The sequence below is a fragment of the Schistocerca serialis genome, chromosome 1 (genome assembly GCF_023864345.2).
Source record: "Schistocerca serialis cubense isolate TAMUIC-IGC-003099 chromosome 1, iqSchSeri2.2, whole genome shotgun sequence".
NCBI lineage: Eukaryota > Metazoa > Arthropoda > Insecta > Orthoptera > Acrididae > Schistocerca > Schistocerca serialis.
This window is the reverse complement of record NC_064638.1, coordinates 518,835,906-518,855,483: the sequence shown is the minus strand read 5'-3', so window position 1 is coordinate 518,855,483 and position 19,578 is coordinate 518,835,906. Positions and strand designations below refer to the sequence as shown.

Genomic DNA, 19,578 nt, shown 5'->3' with positions numbered 1-19,578 from the left:
TGGTTTGGAGCGAATGGGACTAAACTGCAAGGTCATCAGTTCCTTCACCTATTAAGTGGAAAACCAGGAGTGGTCATCAAAGGAAGGAGGCAAAAGGCAAATAGGTGAAGGACAGATATCCTAGAAAGCCTATTTGTAACTAACTAACTAACTAACACACACACACACACACACACACACACACACACAAACAAACAAAACAGAGAGAACAGCCTAGAAAAAAGACAGCACAGTCGTTAAAAGATCAGAGAAGGCAAGGCATTAAAACAGAAAAAAGAAAAAGAACAAAGAGAATAAAAAGGAGGGAAGTATAGAGGCCAGATTAGACCACCGAGTAAGGGTGGGCATGGAGAGGGGGGTGGGGGGGGTGGGGGAGGGGGGGGGTGAAGCAGGAGAGAGGAGAGGGATGCCCTACCAAACCCTCAGGTGGTCACTGAGGCCATAAAGCCCTACCTTACAAGAATGAATAGAAATAACCTTCACAGGCAAAACATAACACTAGGTCAGCCACTTTGGTGTCATCTGCTAACTCCAGAGATAGTGTGGCAGGAAGATTAAGGTGTCACCTCAAAGCAGCCAAATTAGAGTCTATGAGTAAATGAGCTACCATCAGGCAGGCTCTGCATCGGCAGTGATCAGGATCCTCATGTCAGAGAATATGAGTCAGCCAAGTGTGCCAATGCAGAATCAACAGAGGAGGGTATCTTCCCTGCAAGAAACATGCAGGGGAGACTGCCATGGGGTTGTGGTCTCCTTAATTGTTTTCAGTTTATTAGGGAAGATCAGGACTTATTATTCTGAACTCCAGACTTCCAGAAATCAATGGCATGTAAATGACCAAAGGTCTGCTTCTGGGGCCCTCATTCCCACAATCTGCATCCAGGTGGCCAACTTGGCCAACTCATTCATTTCCTGAAATCCCAACATGACCGGGGGTCCAAACGAAAATGACTGGCCATTCAGCTTGATGGAGGTCAGAGACAAAATCCTGGATACCTGTAAGCAGTGGGTGAGGAGAGTAGCACTAGTCTATAAACTGAAGGCTGCTATGGGAGTTACTACAGATTAGGATACTCTTGCCAGTGCAAGAATGAACATGGTTAAGAGCTAGTTTTATGGCCATTAATTCAGCAATAAAGACTCTGCAGCCATTTGGCACAGAGTGGAGTTCACTGCAACATGCATGTGTCGATGCAAAGCCTGTTCATCCGTCGACTGTTGACTCATTGGTGAATACAAATTCTGAACCTGGACATGTCTTGAGAACACCCAAGAACAGGCAGCAAAAAATTGTGCAGTCAACGGAATCTCTTGGAACAAAGGATACTTCAAGACAATCCTGAGGTCAGGGCATATGGTGGCAGATGCGATGTCTCCCTGACCAGAGGTGATAATGGAGAAAGTTGCAGTTACGAAGAGACAAATTGTAGGCACACAGCAATCATTAACCCAATTCTGGGTCACTGTTGTGGGAGGTAGAGCTCCCATCCAGGGAAAAGGAGATGGTGGTTGGGATGTTCTGGGAAGCTACGAATGCATATAATGTAATTCATGAGCTGCTGTTAGCACCTGACAGGTAATGGAGGGATTCCAGCCTTGACTAGTAGGTTGTTCACAAGGCTAGTTGAGAAGGCTCATGTTGCAAGTTAAAACCCACAATGGTGAATGGGGTCTAGTATCTGCAATGCTGAGAATGATTCTGAACCATATGCAAGACTCTCATAATCGTTTGCCCCCGGTAGCTGAGCGGTCAGCATGACAGAATGTCAATCCTAAGGGCCCAGGTTTGATTCCCGGCTGGGTCAGAGATTTTCTCCGCTCAGGGGCAGGGTGTTGTGTTGTCCAAATCATCCTCATTTCATCCCCATCGATGCGCAAGTCACCGAAATGGCATCAAATCAAAAGACTTGCACCCGACAAACAGTCTACCTGATGGGAGGCCCTAGTCACCAAGACATTTACATTTTTACTCCTATAATCAAGACAAGACAGATTAATGGCTTTGTAGAGTCGCAAAAGAGTAGAGAGATCTGTACCCCAGCTAGTGTTTCTGAGGCAGTGAAGTGTCCTGAGGTGTCGCCAACACTTTCACTTAAGTTGGTAGAGGTGGGGAAACCATGTCGGCTGAGAATCTAAGACCAGTCCAAAAAATGGTGTCTCTCAACTGCAAGAAGTAATTAATTGTGTACGTAAAGCTCTGGATGTGGATGGGCAGTACAATGGCAATAAAACTGCATGGTATGGGTCTTAGTGGCTGCCCCTTTTGTATGGTGCTCTGTAGGCAACGCTCAGCGACACCCGTACTAGAGGAGCAACAGTAACAAAAAAATCGCTGGCATATTAGGAGGGAGATACCGAAGACCCCACAGCTGCCGCTAGACCACTGATGGACACCAGAAAGACGGGGTCATTCAAATCACAGCCCTGAGTGAAACACCCACTTGAACTCGGGACATATGGTGCGACAAGAAGTTCTTGTAAGAAAATCAGGAATTGAGTCCAGAGACCTCACTTGTGTAATGTAGTAAGGATGTGATGATGCCATGTCATGTCATAAGCCTCCTGTAGATCTAAAAACAGAGTGATGAGGCACTGGCGACACGCAGCGGCTGTCTGGATGGTGGACTCCAAGTAAACCAAATTATCAGCAGTAGAGCAGCCTCTGCAAAAACTGCCCTGAGATACAGCCAAAAGGCCCCAAGACTCAAGCAGCCAACGTAGCCTCTTCCTCAGCATGCATCCAAGCAACTTACAGACAATGCCAGTAAGGCTTATAGGGTGATAACTGTCCATCTCTGGGGGGGGGGTTCTTACCTGGTTTCAGCACCGGAAATATCACGTCTTTCTTGCCACTGAGATGGGAACTCACCCTTGTTCCAGATCTGATTAAAGAGGGCAAGGATGTGACACTGAAAATTCACTGGAGGATGTTTCAGCATTTGGTTGTGGATGTGGTCTGGCCCTGGGGCAATATCAGTAAGTGCATCTGTTCCACCTTCTGCTTTACGAGTTAAAAGGCAGCTGGTAGTTCTCAGACATAGATATATGAGCATAATGTTCAGCAACAGCCACTGGATCAGTATAAATGCCACCATCTAATGAAATACTTTGTACACCAGCAGGGGACTGGAAGCCGAGAGGTATCTGATCTTTGCCCATAACTAGAGAGCTGTGTGATCCAATGTTGGAAACTTAGCATTCCCAAGATTCTTGCTTTCGTCACTTTATGAAGTAGCGGACATGGGTATGGAGCCATTTAAAGGCAATGAGGTATTCCAGTGAAGCATGACACTTATGCTGTTGGAGAGCACGCCTACAGTCTCTAATGGACAAGACATCTCTGGGGTCCACCAGGGCACCGTCTTCCGACAGGGAGATCCAAGGATGAGCGGATGGCTTGGCTGGCTGCCAAAAGAATGGCTGCCATTGTACGCTGAGTAGCCACATCGATACTCCCTTGTGATGGAGAGGACAACAACAGAGGTGAACCCATCCCTGTCAGCATGACGGAGAACCCATACGAGTGGGCGTCCAGGGAAGCAATGCCCAGAGAAGGACAGGAACATCTGGATGTGGTCACTATCATACAGGTCATCGGGAACTCTCCAGTGGATAGATGGTAGTAGATCAGGGCTGCAAAAGGAAAGATCAATGGCCGAATAAGTTCTGTGTGCCACACTGAAGTGTGTGGGTGCATCAGAGTATGAGAGGCAAAGATCGAGCTGTGCCAGTAAATTTCCAATGTCTTCACCATGGCCAGTGATCATTGTTTCACCCCACAAAGGATTATGGGTGTTGAAGTTGCCCCAGACCAGGAAAGTTGGGAGAAGCTGAATACTAAGGGGGCATGAAGTGACTACGTGATATGGGAGGGGGGGGGGGCAGTTTATGATCTAGAGTCATGTGCTGCCACCGGTTGAGATGTCAGGGGATCCACTGACATAGGTTCTGCGGCACATTGCCTGGGGAGATGTGGTGCCTCAGGAGCCACCAGGATCTCCACTTTGGGCAGAGAAGGAGTACAAGCAGAGTTCAGTGGCATGGGGCCCACCAGTTTTTTCTTCGTGTTAGAGCACTTCCATTTGTCCTTTTTCTCCTTAGAAGACAACGACTGGCAAGGTTTCCCTGAATTGGTTTCAGGGACAGAGGAAGGTCGAGAAGTCCAGCAGTGAACGGACTGTGGTTCCTTCAGGCACCGGTTGCAGTCTGGCTGGGGACCAGGAGAAACTGTGGAAGACGGAGTTCTGAGGGACCTCTTCCCAGCTAGAGAAGCCGGAGGAGAATGAGGCACCTCTGGCTGGGGGACAGGGACCGGTATCCCAGCACGTGGGAAGCCAATACTCCCAAAGTAGGTGCAGTGGAAGCACTGGAAGGACACCCAGCTGCCTAGGGGTCAGGCATTAGTGAGCTGTTCTGAGGGCCCACTGTAAGAGGCACAACAGGGGAAAGCACCATTGACAGAGAAGGCGATAACACTACGGCTCTAGCATAAGATTGGGTCATCTGTATGGGATTAAGTTGCTCATACTTTTTTCTGGCATCTTGATATTTGAGCTTCTCCAGTATCTTATACTCCTGGATTTTCTTCTCATGCTTAAAACTGGAGCAATCTGATGAGCATGGAGAATGGAGCTCACTGCAGCTTACACAGCTGGAGGGAGGGGCACAATGAACATTCACATGCAATAGGTGACCACAATCTCTGCAGACAGGGGTAACCATGCAACCAGAAGGGTTAAGTCTGAATTACATACACTTGAAGCATCTCATAGGAGGAACATAGGGTTTCACATAACAGCAGCAGACCATTACCTTGACCTTCTCAGGCAACATATCACCCTTGGAAGCCAAGATGTTTTCCTTTAGTTCTCTATGGACATGACAAATGAAGTGCACATCCCACCCATCACTCTAAGTTGCCCTGCAGCTCTTTGTCAGATTGCAAAAGAAGATCACAGTGAAAGATGATGCCCTAGACCATACTGAGACTCTTGTGGGGAGTGACAGTCACAGCTGTGTCACCTAACAATTCACAAGAGAGCAGCATCTGGAGATGGCATTTTAATCAGGATGGAGCTGCTCTTCATCTTATTCACTGACACAATATAAATGTTTGTCACCAAAAAGGCGTCCCTGCCAGTCCTGGTACAGACCAGCTACTCAGGGGAGTATTTTTCTCCTCGTCATCCAATCCTATGTTCTCCCTCAGCATGGTCAGGGAAGGGAATGTGTTGTGATCAAATTTCGCGGCATCATTTGAGCTCTTTCCATTCAAAGAGATTGCTGGGGCTGTGTGACCATCAGCAGCAGAAAGTTTAAGTCACTTCATGTAAGAACTATCCACCATGGTGACACATACTCCAAATGGGGCTCTCCCCATGGGAATCACCCAGCCTAAGCAATGCTACCTGGCCAGTAGTTTGTTGCTGGGAGTCCTCATGCACCAGTCATCATGGGCACATATTCCACGACATACACGGGGAGTGTACAGTGCAGGCACCAACAATGCGATCCCTGGATGGTCAGGGGGGCTGCCACAATGCAGGTACTTGATGACTCCCCCCTCCCCATAATGGGATGGCTACTGTGCTGGGTTTTGGGTGTACTACAACAAAAGGAAGGAAGGGTGTCAGGGTGAAAAGGTACAGAGGCAGAGGATACATCACAGTGGATGACCTTCTCTGCAAGACATGCACTTCTGTAAAAATTTGGAAAAGATGATAGGTCAAACCAAATAATGGCGACCATATTATCGTTAATGGAAGGTGAAGACAGCGCCGGGAGTGAAACTGGAAAGCAAGACAAAAATCGTGAACCAAGTCCAAGCAGGGTTTGCACCAAAAAGACCATCCAATGGAAAGTCAGAGGAGGTACGAGATAGTCTAAGTACAGGTTTGCAGCACAGAAAGAGGTATCAAAGAGAAAAATGAAGAGACAAATATGCCAGCAGGTAGTTTCCCTATTTGTAATAGCAAAGACGTATGACATTTTTGGTAGGAATGGAGAAGAAAGAAATCAGAAATTCCCTGAAATTATAATCTTATTTAAGAAATGCCTCACTTTTGTTGGATAAAGCATGGTTATAATGTAGCTTCCTCTACTTTTATAGGATAAAGATTAGTAAGAAAGTGTGTTTACCAAACTTATTGTTACGATTAGATATAATGTTGTGTCATGAAAGGAAATAAATAGAAAATTATTACCTGCAATACTGTTGATGGTAAAGTTTAAACAAACAGTTAAAGACATTTCCCTGTACAAACCTGTGTTAATAGGGTACATAAATGTCAGTGTAAGTGTGTAAAGATGGTACTAAATTTGGAAACACTATTAACATTGCAACACCCAATAAGAGAAACAAGCCAATGTTAACAGCATTTGTTAAGGACTAAAGGTGAGCCCACATACACATGGGACATTCTAATAAACATACACTTTTCTACTTAGCCATAACCCCACTGAAAAGTGTCTCAATAAAGAACAAGTATGGAAACAATAGGTATTTAGTATAAGACATAAAATGTGAAAATGAGTTAAATGCACTATCCTTTCACAGCAAGTACAATATGAGCAAACACAAGGTGCCTCCGTACAAAAAATTAAAATAATTTGATAAAATCTATACCACTCTAAAATGATAATTAATGGTGTGGAATCTTTATTACTTACAATTATTTAGTATTAGAATGTGTATAGCATATAGTAGCTTGGTTTTGGTTATAACAGAATCACAGATGGAACGATTGTTATTATGTTATTAGTAGCTGACAGATTTAAAAAGGTTGATGTACCATACATCATTACACTTAAGAGGCATATATCATTGTGCTTAGTGGGAGATTAATGTAGTGATATGAAATATTCGATCATATAATTACTGATTTTTCCAGCAGCAATGATGTATGGTCAGTCAAAACAATGTTTAAAGTAATTACGACTTACGATTTCATGATAATATTATTTGTATTGTTTGCATATAACTACAAAAGATGTTGTTTTTTTCTGTTCCATGAGTGGCACTGCAAGAAATTCACATCTGTGAGAGCAGTTAATGCCAGCAGACACATTCACCATCGTATCAAGTGGCAAGAGGGATGAGAAAGATGCCAAGAGCATCAAATTTTGCTATGACTATTATTGTTAACAGTTAATAAAGAAAGAACATAATGATTTGTGTAGTACAACTTTCAGTCCAGTCTGGTTTGATATCTTAAAATACCAGGAGTTGCAATCTGGTTTTGGAATGTCGTAATAGCCATAATCTATTCCAAAATATTAAAAGTTGTTATGTGGCATGACAATGTACACACAGTGCTGCATTTAAAACTTCTGTGAAGTGTTGAACTTAATTTGAAAATCTTGGTGTTCTGATTTATGTTGATAATTTTGAGCAGAGAATATATAAAGAAGTAGTACTAGGAAGATTAAACATGAATGAAAAAATAAAAGTTATCTTTGGCTGGTAAAAATTTACACAAGTGGGCACTGTAACTTCAATAATCTGATTTTTGATAGGAGATCAAGTCACGGTGATAACTGATATTAAAATTTTCTTTATTAAGAACATTCTAAAACATTCAATGAATTGAGTATTAAATTTTAACATAAATTTGTACTTAATTTGAAAAGCAAATAATATGTATCTGAAATTATAGCATTCAGCTATGCTGAGGTAGGTGTGATCTCTGGTGGATTATAATGCCAGCAGTCCACATATCTGTTATATACAGAGGGGTTCAAAAAAATGCAGACACACTTTGATAGCCAACAATTCTCGCACGGGGGGAGGGGGGGGGGATATTATTTTGTGTGTTCAAAGTGACCCCCATTAGCAGCCAAACAATGGTGATGCCACTGCACTGTTGAACGGACTAAGGCTGCCAGTGTTGTCCATGTGATAGCTGCATAGTAAGCCTCCACGGATTCTCATAGATCATTCAGTGTAGCTGGTGTCTGTTGATAAAACTTCATTTTAAAAGGTCCCCCATAGATAGACATCACGACGTGTGAGGTTTGGAGACTTGTGAGCACTCAACAGCTCCTCTTCAACCTACCCTTCATCCAGGTAGATTTTCATCCAAGTAGTCTCTGACCTCTCTGTGGTAGTGAGGCGGGGCACCATCTTGTTGAAAATACAAATATTTCACTTTCAAAAACCTCTTGGATGGCAGGTAAAATTGATGTGTGCAGCATATGAAGATACTCCTCACCAGTTACTGTCCCTTAAAAAACAGAATGGGCCAATCAAACCACACAATGCCAGACCACACCACATATTTACACCCAGTAGATTAATATGCTTGTCCCTGTGAACGTGAGGATTTTCAGGAGCTCAGTATGCAAAGTTGTGGGGGCACCATTCAGTTTGAACAGTGCCTCATCAGACCAGATAAACAACCCTGCAAACTGTTCATCCTGCAAAGCATGCCTTCAAACCACTCACATCTGGGCTGTCCTCGTTCACAGTATGCAGTGATCTAGGAATGTACACTTCCCACTTTGCAGCTAGAATTTGTTGTAAGCTTGATTGGCTTACCCCGCTTTCACATACACCCTGCTTCACAGATTTCCAAGGTGGCCTTGTACACATCCTGGACAGTACCGTAGGCTTCAAATTTATCCCCAATACGGTAAATTCTTGTTTGTGTTGGTGACTGAGCTCTGTATACATTACGGCATTGCTGTTTTACCTCCATCATGTTTTCATACTTCCAGTAGCACTCCAATACAGCCTTGTGTTGGTCAAAAGACAATCTTACCTAATTCATTACTGCACTCTCATCCACTGGAAAACATGAGCCAAGACCCATTGAGAACACAATGGACAACGCTACCATGCAAAATTGCCACAATATGTCATTCTGTTTGAAAGATATTAACTACCAAAGAGTGTCTACATTTTTTTCGACTCCTCTGTCCATGTATAGCAGAGTGTGTGTGTGCATTCAGTTTGAATGTGCTGAATGTGTCAGTGTGTTTATGAGACATCTGTACCAGAGTTTGTCTCCATATGTCGTGAAAAAGCTCCTCATACACTGTACATAGATGACATTATGATTATTGCTAGAACACGGGAAGGTCATAAAGAGACACTAGAAGAGATTTGGTCAGATTTTCGTAAAAAGGTGTTGCTATAAATTGAGCAAATCATTCTTTGGAGTCCAAAAAGTTAAATATTTCTGCCACATTTTCATTAGAACATGTATGTATGTGTAGGATCTCCTCCCAAACCTCTGGATCGATTTCAAACAAATTTGACACAGAAACAGCAGGCCTCTTGAGTATCAGTAGCTCAAGTATCAGTAGCTCAAGTATATATATATATATATATATATATATATATATATATATATATATATATATATATATATATATATATATAGAGGGAAACATTCCACATGGGAAAAATTTATCAAAAAACAAAGATGATGTGACTTACCAAACGAAAGCGCTGGCAGGTCGAAAGACACACAAACATACACACGAAATTCAAGCTTTCGCAACAAACTTTTGCCTCATCAGGAAAGAGGGAAGGAGAGGGAAAGACGAAAGGATGTGGGTTTTAAGGGAAAGGGTAAGGAGTCATTCCAATCCTGGGAGCGGAAAGACTTACCTTAGGGGGAAAAAAGGACGGGTATACACTCGCATACACACACACATCATATATATATATATATATATATATATATATATATATATGGAGGTAATGGACTGTGTGTGTGTGTGTGTGTGTGTGTGTGTGTGTGTGTGTGTGTGTGTGTGTGTCCATAACCTCCACCCACTCTCTCTGATCATATCTTCCTTCCCCCTTCCTTTGACTACATCCTCCTTCCCCTTTCTCATTCTATCTCTACCTCCCCTTCTTACTTTTCTACCTGTTCCGCATGATGTGACTTACCAAACGAAAGCACTGGCAGGTCGAAAGACACACAAACATACACACGAAATTCAAGCTTTCGCAACAAACTTTTGCCTCATCAGGAAAGAGGGAAAGACGAAAGGATGTGGGTTTTAAGGGAAAGGGTAAGGAGTCATTCCAATCCTGGGAGCGGAAAGACTTACCTTATATATATATATATATATAATAGAGGGAAACATATATATAAAAACAGAGGGAAACATTCCACGTGGGAAAAATATATCTAAAAACAAAGATGATGTGACTTACCAAACGAAAGCGCTGGCATGTCGATAGACACACAAACATACACACAAAATTCAAGCTTTCGCAACCAACGGTTGCTTCGTCAGGAAAGAGGGAAGGAGAGGGAAAGACGAAAGGATGTGGGTTTTAAGGGAGAGGGTAAGGAGTCATTCCAATCCCAGGACAGATATACACACGCACACACACACATATCCATCCGCACATACACAGACACAAGCAGACATTTGTAAAGGCAAAGAGTTTGGGCAGAGATGTCTGAATTACTAAGCATAAACAACCTGATATGAGACACATAAAATTTTTGAAGAAATTGTTAAGCTTACCCAAGAGGTTAACGTATCAATTTCATAGCATACCTGCAACATCAGCAACTGTGTGGAGAAAGCGAAGAAATGTTTCATTTGCTGCTTTAATTCTGCAAAATGCTGATAGATTAAGTTGCAGTTGAGGAAAGTCAAAGCCCTGGGAGAAATGAGCAAAGATGTTAAGATATAAGTCTGGAAAACTGTTTTTAAGTAGAAGTTTAGAGAGCTACAATATTGTATAACAAATGCTCAATAAAAATATTTTTTTTAATTCATACAATTTTATGTGCTAAAATTTTATTAACATGTGGCACCATTAGTTTAATTCATAATGTGCAAATAACATTAGCTTTATGGTCTCTACAACAGGAAAAAGTACTATTGTCACTGTGATATTCAAGGAATTGTTTATCAATCTGTCATGTCCACATGCCAAAATGTTGGATGATTAATATTAAAATATATTAATGACTCCTCAATGTTCTATTATGAAATGAAAAAAAAAAAAATAGCTGTATTACCAAAAATCATAAAATTTTTACCGTAAGTAAAGTTTCGTTATACAAAAAACATCAATAACCATTGTTTACTGGACAGCAGTAATAATGTGTTATACTAACCTCGATATTGCCTCTTTCTGAATTGATTCCCTATCAGCATTATTTTCTGGCACTGACTCGTCACACATGCTGACAAGGAGGAGAAGTCGTAGCACTAAAGATACAGTCATGGGGAAGTTACCCCACATAATTGGCAGTTTTCCAGTGAGGAGATTCTGAATCTTTGATTCCTTTACTCCCCAAAATACAACATGACCTTCAACATCAAATCCTCGTCTTCCTGCACGCCCAGACATTTGATGATAATTCAGTGGTGTTAGAAATGGACTATCTGTAGCCACAACAACTGTCTTGCAGGGCATGTGTATGCCAAGAGCCAAGGTAGAGGTCGCAAACACAACATTCAGCACTTTCATACGGAACATCATTTCAACTGTTCCTCTCTGTACTGAGTTAAGGCCAGCGTGATGAATTCCTATACCATTTCTTAACCCTTGCACAAATGGATGATCTTTCCTGAGGCCTTTCCTTATGAGCCGCATTTCAATATATTTTAAATCATCACTGTCTACAACTCCAACATTGCGCATAGAAGAGGCATTTCCCTTCAACAGTCCCAAAGAATATGTTCTTCTTTCTCTCAGATAAACTTCTTTACCTTTCCTTATTGTCTTTGGTTGTGTTGCAGTACTTATTCTACCATCGTCATCTGAAGAACTGTTCAAAACTTCTTGTGATTTTTCATCATAATATCCATTTAGTTTATGCAAAAATTTATGTATTAGATTACGATTAAACAGGAACACAATTGCTGGAAACATTTTGTTTTTTTCCAAAGTTTCAATTAAAGATGGAAGTTGAGATGTTACTTCTTTCACTGGCAAATTGTGAACAAGATTTTGTGCACCATGACCCAAATGGCTGACAACAGATGCAAATGAATCATTAAATTCATGTGCCCATTTACCCAGTAATTCCCTCAGTTCCTTTTCATACTCTTTAACTGATGATCGGGTAATAAAAAGTTTCTGGCTATTTCTTCTGAAGAATCTTTCTGGTCTTAAATATCCTACATCTGTGTGTGTTTGTTCTATGCCTTGTAGAGTGACAAACAATGATAATGTCTCCTCAGCAGAGAGGGACAGATGAGTTGGAATACCATTGTAAGTGTCCACTATCTTATTTACCAGACATGCATATGGATGCATGTGAACCAATGAATTCTGTTCATGAACATAGATATGCTTCTTAAGATCATTATGTCTTTCACTGTGTGTTATAAGAGATACCATATAATGTGAATCATCCTGTTTGCAGCCATCCTGCATATCCCTAGTCTTTTTAAAATTCATTGATTCTTGCAACCAACGTTGCAAAATTTCAGGCTGTTCAATTGTTGCAGAAAGAGCTAAAAAGGGGCAACGTGTGAGCAACAATCCAGTTTCCCATGACAGCCCACCAGCAATTCCTGATAAACAATGAATCTCATCAAATATAATGTAACGCAACCTCTTAACCCAACTGCACATGCGAGGTGACATAAGCAAGATCTCCAAACACTCAGGTACAGTCACCAATATTTGGCAGGTCAATGCATTTTCTCTATAATCACGTGTAAATATCCCATAAACTGATTGACCATCTCGCATTGTAACATTTTTAAAGCGTGCATACACAGTTGCTGCTACTTGATTAACAAGAGCTTTTGTGGGGGAAACATACACAACAATTCCTTCATATCCTTCCTTCAGTACTGATTTCATGCAGTAGTAGGATGCATAAGTTTTACCAGAGGAAGTTGGAGCAACAACAACTGCAGACTGGCGTTTTCTTACAACATCAATTAGCATTCTCTGCCAATCATCTGGGGCAAAGCCTAGTTCGTCATCAATTTCACCTTGATTTGTTCGTATCAAATAAGGTCCTAAATGTTTCAGTTGAAATTCTGCCCAGGACATTCTTAGATCTATAATTGTCATTTTTGCATTATTTTGAACATGTGGCAAATTCCATTCACTGCTGATATCAGGCATGTTCAAAGAAGTTAGATAATATGCTATCTGTTTTTTGTTTTCAGCAGATAATTCATACTTGGACTCTGAACCAATAAGAATGTCTCTCAAGAGAAGGAATATGTTTTTGTACAATTCAACAACATCTGAACTTCCAGCACCTTTCTCTTCAAAATAAAACTGTAATTTTTTATGCAAAATTTCTGCTTGCAGTAATAGCATTTCCAGTTCAAATAATTCAGTTTTTAATTTTTTTTTCAGTAACTCTAATTCCTGTAATGCCTCATCAAATTCAAATTTCATGCGAAATTTCTTAATTATTGTGCTGCTCTTTTTAAATGTAATTTTGTCATCATCTTCATGCTGACGCCTTTTTGCCTCATTATTCTGTTTTCTTATAATATCTGCCTTTTTTGGTTTTTCAGGCTTCTTCTTTTGATGCTTTTTACTTTTAACCACACTAGCAGTGTTGTTGCTTAGTTTGGGTTCTCTAACGATTACATCTCGTTGTATCAATCTTCCTTCAAGATTGGTTCCATAAATATTCATGTACCTTGCAAATTGTGCCTGATGTTTCTGTACTCTTTTCCTAGCATATCTTTGGTCTACACTGTTTCCAACTGTTGGTTTGTTGTCAGGTATTCTGCTGAAATCATCAGTCAATTTCTTCCGAGAATGCCAATGATGTCTTTCTTCAAAATCAAGGTTTCTAGAAATAAATGACTGCATTTCTGCTGCATGATTTTGAAGTCTAACAAGATTGTTTAAAACTGCTTCACCACAAAACTCCCTTGTAAGACTGCATGATATTGGGAGAAGTTGGTTAAACTGTGCAAGAGCTGCAGCTTCAGCATTAAGTTTTGAATTTTCATTCTGTTTAAATTTTATTTCCTGGGTCCATTTTAAGCCTTTTAATGTTATTGGAAACGGCTCCAATGTGCTTCCCCAAATAGCACTCAAAATATTTGTTAAATTAACATAAATTTCTCCCATTACACTGCCAAGTCCACATTTATATTCAAGTGCACTATTTTTTAATGTCACAAGAAGCTTCAAAAATAAGTTACCTTGCCAAATGTCAGGTACTGTATTAAAACAACAATCAGATGTCAGTACATTTTCCATTATTAAGTGCATGAATTTGTGAATTTCTGCTATAAAATGTGAAGCTTCCTTTGGCACTTCAAGTGGAGGTGGAAATGCTCTGAATTTCAGGGGCATAACATCTAGAACTGCACATTTCAGGAGGAGTATCTTTACTAACATTACAGCATCAGTGTCTTTGTTTGAAGTAAGGTACATGACAGCAGAGCCAATGTATAGGAGTCTTCTAACACTAAATAAGTCTTGTGGAATTTGAACCAGTGTCTCCACCGTATCCTCGTCTTTTGTGATTTTCATAAACATCCTAGAGAAGACTGGAAGCCACTGACTGATTGTAGGTACAGAATCAATAACATATGCCCAAATAGTAGAAACATCCAGACTAATATCACGAAAATCAACACAAGGAAGACCTTGTCCAACACTGTACAAAATGTTTGCAGAGGACATCAGTTTCACCCATCTGTAACTATCCTCAGAAAAATATGAGCTACATTCTTCAGGTAAAATGTCACACAGCAAAAAACTGGGTCTCAATTGCATAAGAATTTGGCTAAAATCTTCACTCCAAATTGCTTTTACTTCATGAACAAAGAATTTTGTATTGTATCTGAAATGATGTTTTAAGACTGATTTGGCCAAACGGATGCTGTGGTTGTCCTTCAGTATTCTGTCCCACATTTTAGAAAACACTATTTCAAAGGTTCCACTAACTCTTGTAAAAATCTGAAGCAGGCGCTCACATAAATACACGCAGTGCAACATTTGTCCACCTGCAGCACTTTCTAAACCGCTTCTTTCTACTGCATTTATCAACAAGGAATCACCATCCACCAAGAAACTTCGTCTGTCTGCTATCATATCATTTATATCATTGTATTGCACGTGGCATGATAATATTTTCTCTGCAGTGTCTGTTACTGCAGTAAAAAATTTTTCCTCTTGAATTCTTGAAGCCTGTGACATTAAATTTGGTATGTTAACAAATTGCAAAATAAACAAAAGCAAAAAATTAGAAAATAAACATGAAAAAATTTATAAATGTTAATGTCCTAAATTGTAAAATATGAAAAAAATCACAACTAGTAAAATATAATACAGAAAGACCTACTATAACAAAAGAATTTATTCAAAAAAGTCAAGATAATTATAATAGCTGAATGTAACAATTGACAAGAATTATCTAAATACATTAATAATGCTGGACAGGAAACATCTAAGTCAATGAAAAATAAATACAAAAGATGGTGGAATCAAATATGTGAAGAAACTTTAACACAGATGTAAAAAATGGCAAAACTGGAAATGCTCAATTAATATTTAACGTTATAATATATTTAAACAGCAATGTTAGGAAATAGCAAGGATAATTAGAAGAAGTAAAAGTGATTCTGAAAAGAGGAAACTTGCAAAAATTGAGGAAAACAACAAATATATACTCTGGTTTTATCAAAAATGTAAGGAAAAAGATTCCAACCAATGCCCATAATCTAGCCTCCTGAGTCAAAGGTACCAACCACTTCCTGCACCATTTCTCCACCATCCATACCTCTTTACCTTCTGGAGCCCAACTCATCACTGTTGATGCCATTTCCCTACATATCAATATCCCTCATGTTCATGGTCTTGCAACTACTGAACACTACCTATCCCAATGTCCTTCAGACTCCAAGCCCAATACCTCATTCCTCATACACCTTACTAACTTCATCCTAACTCATAACTATTTCTTCTTTGAAGGACAGACATACAAACAAATCCATGACACAGCGATGGGAACCCACATGGCACACTCCTTTGTCCTACCTAGAGAAAACCTTCCTAGCCTCCCAAAATGCCAAACCCCTAGTCTGGTTTGGGTTCACTGATGATATCTTCATGATGTGGACTCAGGGCCAGGATACCCTATCCTCATTCCTTTGCAACCTCAACATGTTCTCTCTCACTTGTTTCACCTGGTCCTCATCAACCCAGCATACCACTTTCTGAACACTGACCTCTTCCTCCCAATAGCTCCATTCACACCTCGGTCCATATTAAACCCGTCAACCACAAACAGTACCTGCGCTTCAACAGCTGTCATCTCTTCCACACCAAAATATCCCTCCTATACAGTGTGGCCACCCAGGGACAGTGTATCTTGGTGTTCCATCACCCACCCAACCTCCACAACATCCCAGTCCACCTCTGACCCACTCCCAATCCCAACCTTTCACCACAAGGACGATACTCATGTGGAAGACCCAGGTGAAAGAATTGCCCATTCCATCCACCCAGCACTTTTTATTCCAGTCCTTTCATAAGCCTATCCTATCCTATCCCATCAGAGGCCAAGCCAGCTGTGAAAGCAGTTGTGTCACATACCAGCTTTGCTGCAATCATTGCTATGACTACCAACCAGCTGTCCAACAGGATGAATGGACACCGCCAACCTGTGGCCAAGAGCAAGGTAGGCCACACTGTGGCACAGCATGCAGCTGAAAATGACAGACTCGATTTCAATGGCTGTTTCACAATCCACACCACAATCTGGATCCTCCCATCCATCACCAACTGTGCAGATGACAGTTATCCTTACAACACATTCTCCACTCCCTAAATTATCCCAGCCTCAACCTAAGGTAACATACTGTCCCCACACCCTCTACCCTACAGTTTCTGCCCCCTCCATCCTATCACTTCCTCACTATTCATGTCCCCTTACATTTTTTATGTGCCCCACCCTCTGTCAATGTACCTGCATGTCTTTTCCCTTCCCTGCTCCTCTCTTTTTCCACTCCCACCTCTCTGCCTACAGCCTCCCGATGGAGCAATTGCTTGCAGTCTTGTTGTGCCTCCTCCTAGCCCCTGTATGTTCCACCAAACAGCACTCTTCTCTGTCTCCTACCTATGATCTGCTATACCTTCTTCTCCCCCCCCCCCCCTCCCCCAATGCACCTTCCAGATGGCTGCTTCCATTTAAAATGACAGTTGCATTCCAAGCCGAACTGCCAGAGATGGCAGTTATGTATGCAATGAGATGTGCTTGCTTTTGTGTGTGTGTTTTCTTATCTGTAGAAGGCTTTGGCCAAAAGCAACAGTCTTTTCATTGTGCCTGTCTGCAAGTCAATGTGTCATCTTTATGGTGAACAGCAACCTATCTTTTCCCTTACACAGTTGACATTCCAATCTGCAGTTTCCATGATTTCATCAGACATTTAAGGACAGACTGAAAGGATACCAAACCTTGGTGGACTTGGCTGAAGCAGCACTGAAGATTTCAAAATACTTGCAAACTATTTGACTGAGTTTTTAATCATCCAGAACCAATTCTTGAGTTGGAATTTTGAGAACTCATGAAAATCTAGAAGATTTACATTCAGTTATCAAAGAAATTAAAGAAGTAATTAAAACCCTGAAAAACAATAAAACTAGTGGATGATGATGATGATGTTTGGTTTGGGGGGTGCTCAAGTGCACGGGCATCAGCACCCGTACAAAGTCCCAATTTTTTTTACACACTCCAATCTAGCCACTGTCATGAATGACGATGATGGTGATGAAATGATGAGGACAACACAAACTCCCAGTCCCTGGGCAGATAAAATCCCCAACCCGGCCGGGAATCGAACCTGGGACCCCATGATCTAGAGGCAGCAATGCTAGCCTTTAGACCATGAGCTGCAGACTAAAATTAGTGGAAAAGACTATTACACTGGAACTTTTGAAATAGTCTCTACCAAAAATTCAAAAAAAGATGAGCTAAAATTAATATCTGAAGAAATATGGACAACAGAAAAAATCCTAGGAGAGTCGAAGGTAGCTCTGATATATCCACTGCATTAAAAAGGCAATAAGATGCTAACAACTACAGAGGAATTTCTTTGCTACCAGTTGTATACAAAACATTTTCCAAGATTCTATTAAACAGTGTAGAAACAACACCAGACGGTCATTTAGGAGAATAACAAGATGGTTTTAGGAAAGACAGACCATCTGTTGAATAAAAATTTAATTTGAGGTCTACCAGTTGCCACATATTACTAAATTCATAGGATGTAGTAATGTTTGTTGATTTCAAAGAAATTGACTGACAAATAAAATATTCTGACAATTTGGTGTGAAGTCTAAATCAGAAAATCTAGTTCATGAAACACTTACTGGCACAGTACCTAAACTGAATTTTATGGGAGAAACATCTCAGCTGTTCAAAATAAACACAGTGTATGGCAAGGTGATGACTTATCCCCAGTTATTTTTAATTGTGTTCTAGGAAAAACAATAAGAAATTGGAATGAAATACTGAATAAATGTAAGATATCACCAATAGGGTTGTGAAGAAAAAGAAAAAAGGAATTGTAATGAACTGTCTTGCATTTGCAGATGACTTTGCTATATTTTCTATAGTAAAACTGAAGACCTATACAACAAAAATGTGTATCTATAAATGCAAATAAAGGCATTATAATACAGTAGTGAATCCAGAATGTAATATGAAGGTGAACATGTAGCATTTAACTATGTTGTTGGGAGGGGTTTTACGGCCCAGTCCACTGCAGACAAAGACAAAGTAGAAGTCTTGGATTTACAGGGTGTGAAGATCATGACAAAGATGAAAAAAGAATATTCACTCCAAAGAATCAATAAGGCTAGAAATGTACCTCGTATAGACTTGATTAATTCTCTAACAGGCATAACCAATAAATTATATGAACTAAAGAGCCTTTTGAATGATACATGGAAGGAGCTATCAGCCCTCTGTGTAGTTGACATTTGGCTGTAAGAAATACAAAAATGTGCTGCTGGAATGTCAGATTTTCAGATGATTACCAGCTTGTGTAGGGAAACATAAAGAGCTGGTGGAAGATGTGCTTATGTAAGAACTCCATACAAACAGACCTTGGAAGGCCAAACAGTACCAACTGACCATCATGTTACCCTCAGCCAATAGCAGTCACTGGATGCAAGTATGGAGCATGTGGTCAGCACATCACTTTCCAAGTCGTCGTCAGTTTTCGTGACTGGAGCTGCTACTTTACAATCAAACAGCTCCTCAATTGTCCTCACAAGGACTGAGTGCACCTTGTTTGCCAACAGCACTCGCCAGACCCAGACAGTCATCCATCCAAGTGCTAGCCAAGCCAGACAGTGTTCTGCAGGCCTAGCCTGTGTTAGGAGCTTTAGTTCTTCCACATGATTTCTGAAGCCATTTAAACTCCATTGTTGTACGTCCATTTTCTCTTGGTGAGGTTTGCCTCCCCTTTGCCTTGCACCTTGGTGGAGGTTACTAACAGACGCTGGTAGTGGTATTTATTGCTTATGTCTGTGAGGACACACTAACCTGAAGTGTGGACTATTTGACAACTATCCACCTCCACAGCTCAGTAGTTTGCATATTTAATGGTCATAAAGAGAACCCATGTTCGATTCCCTGTGCTACCAAGGATTTGTTA

The 19,578-nt window shown here is 40.7% G+C and overlaps 1 protein-coding gene across 3 annotated transcripts in view; it reads right to left on the bottom strand.

Annotated features, from left to right (window-relative positions):
• Positions 1-19,578, bottom strand: part of LOC126474316 (probable ATP-dependent RNA helicase DDX60) — a 228,203-nt gene that overhangs the window by 104,458 nt on the left and 104,167 nt on the right. For all 3 annotated transcript variants that reach the window (XM_050101799.1, XM_050101792.1, XM_050101785.1), the window contains 2 exons: positions 11,091-15,103; positions 10,522-10,627 (listed from right to left, as the gene is read on the bottom strand). In XM_050101799.1, coding sequence (XP_049957756.1) covers positions 10,522-10,627; positions 11,091-15,103 — 4,119 coding nt within the window. The remainder of the gene's footprint in view (positions 1-10,521; positions 10,628-11,090; positions 15,104-19,578) is intronic.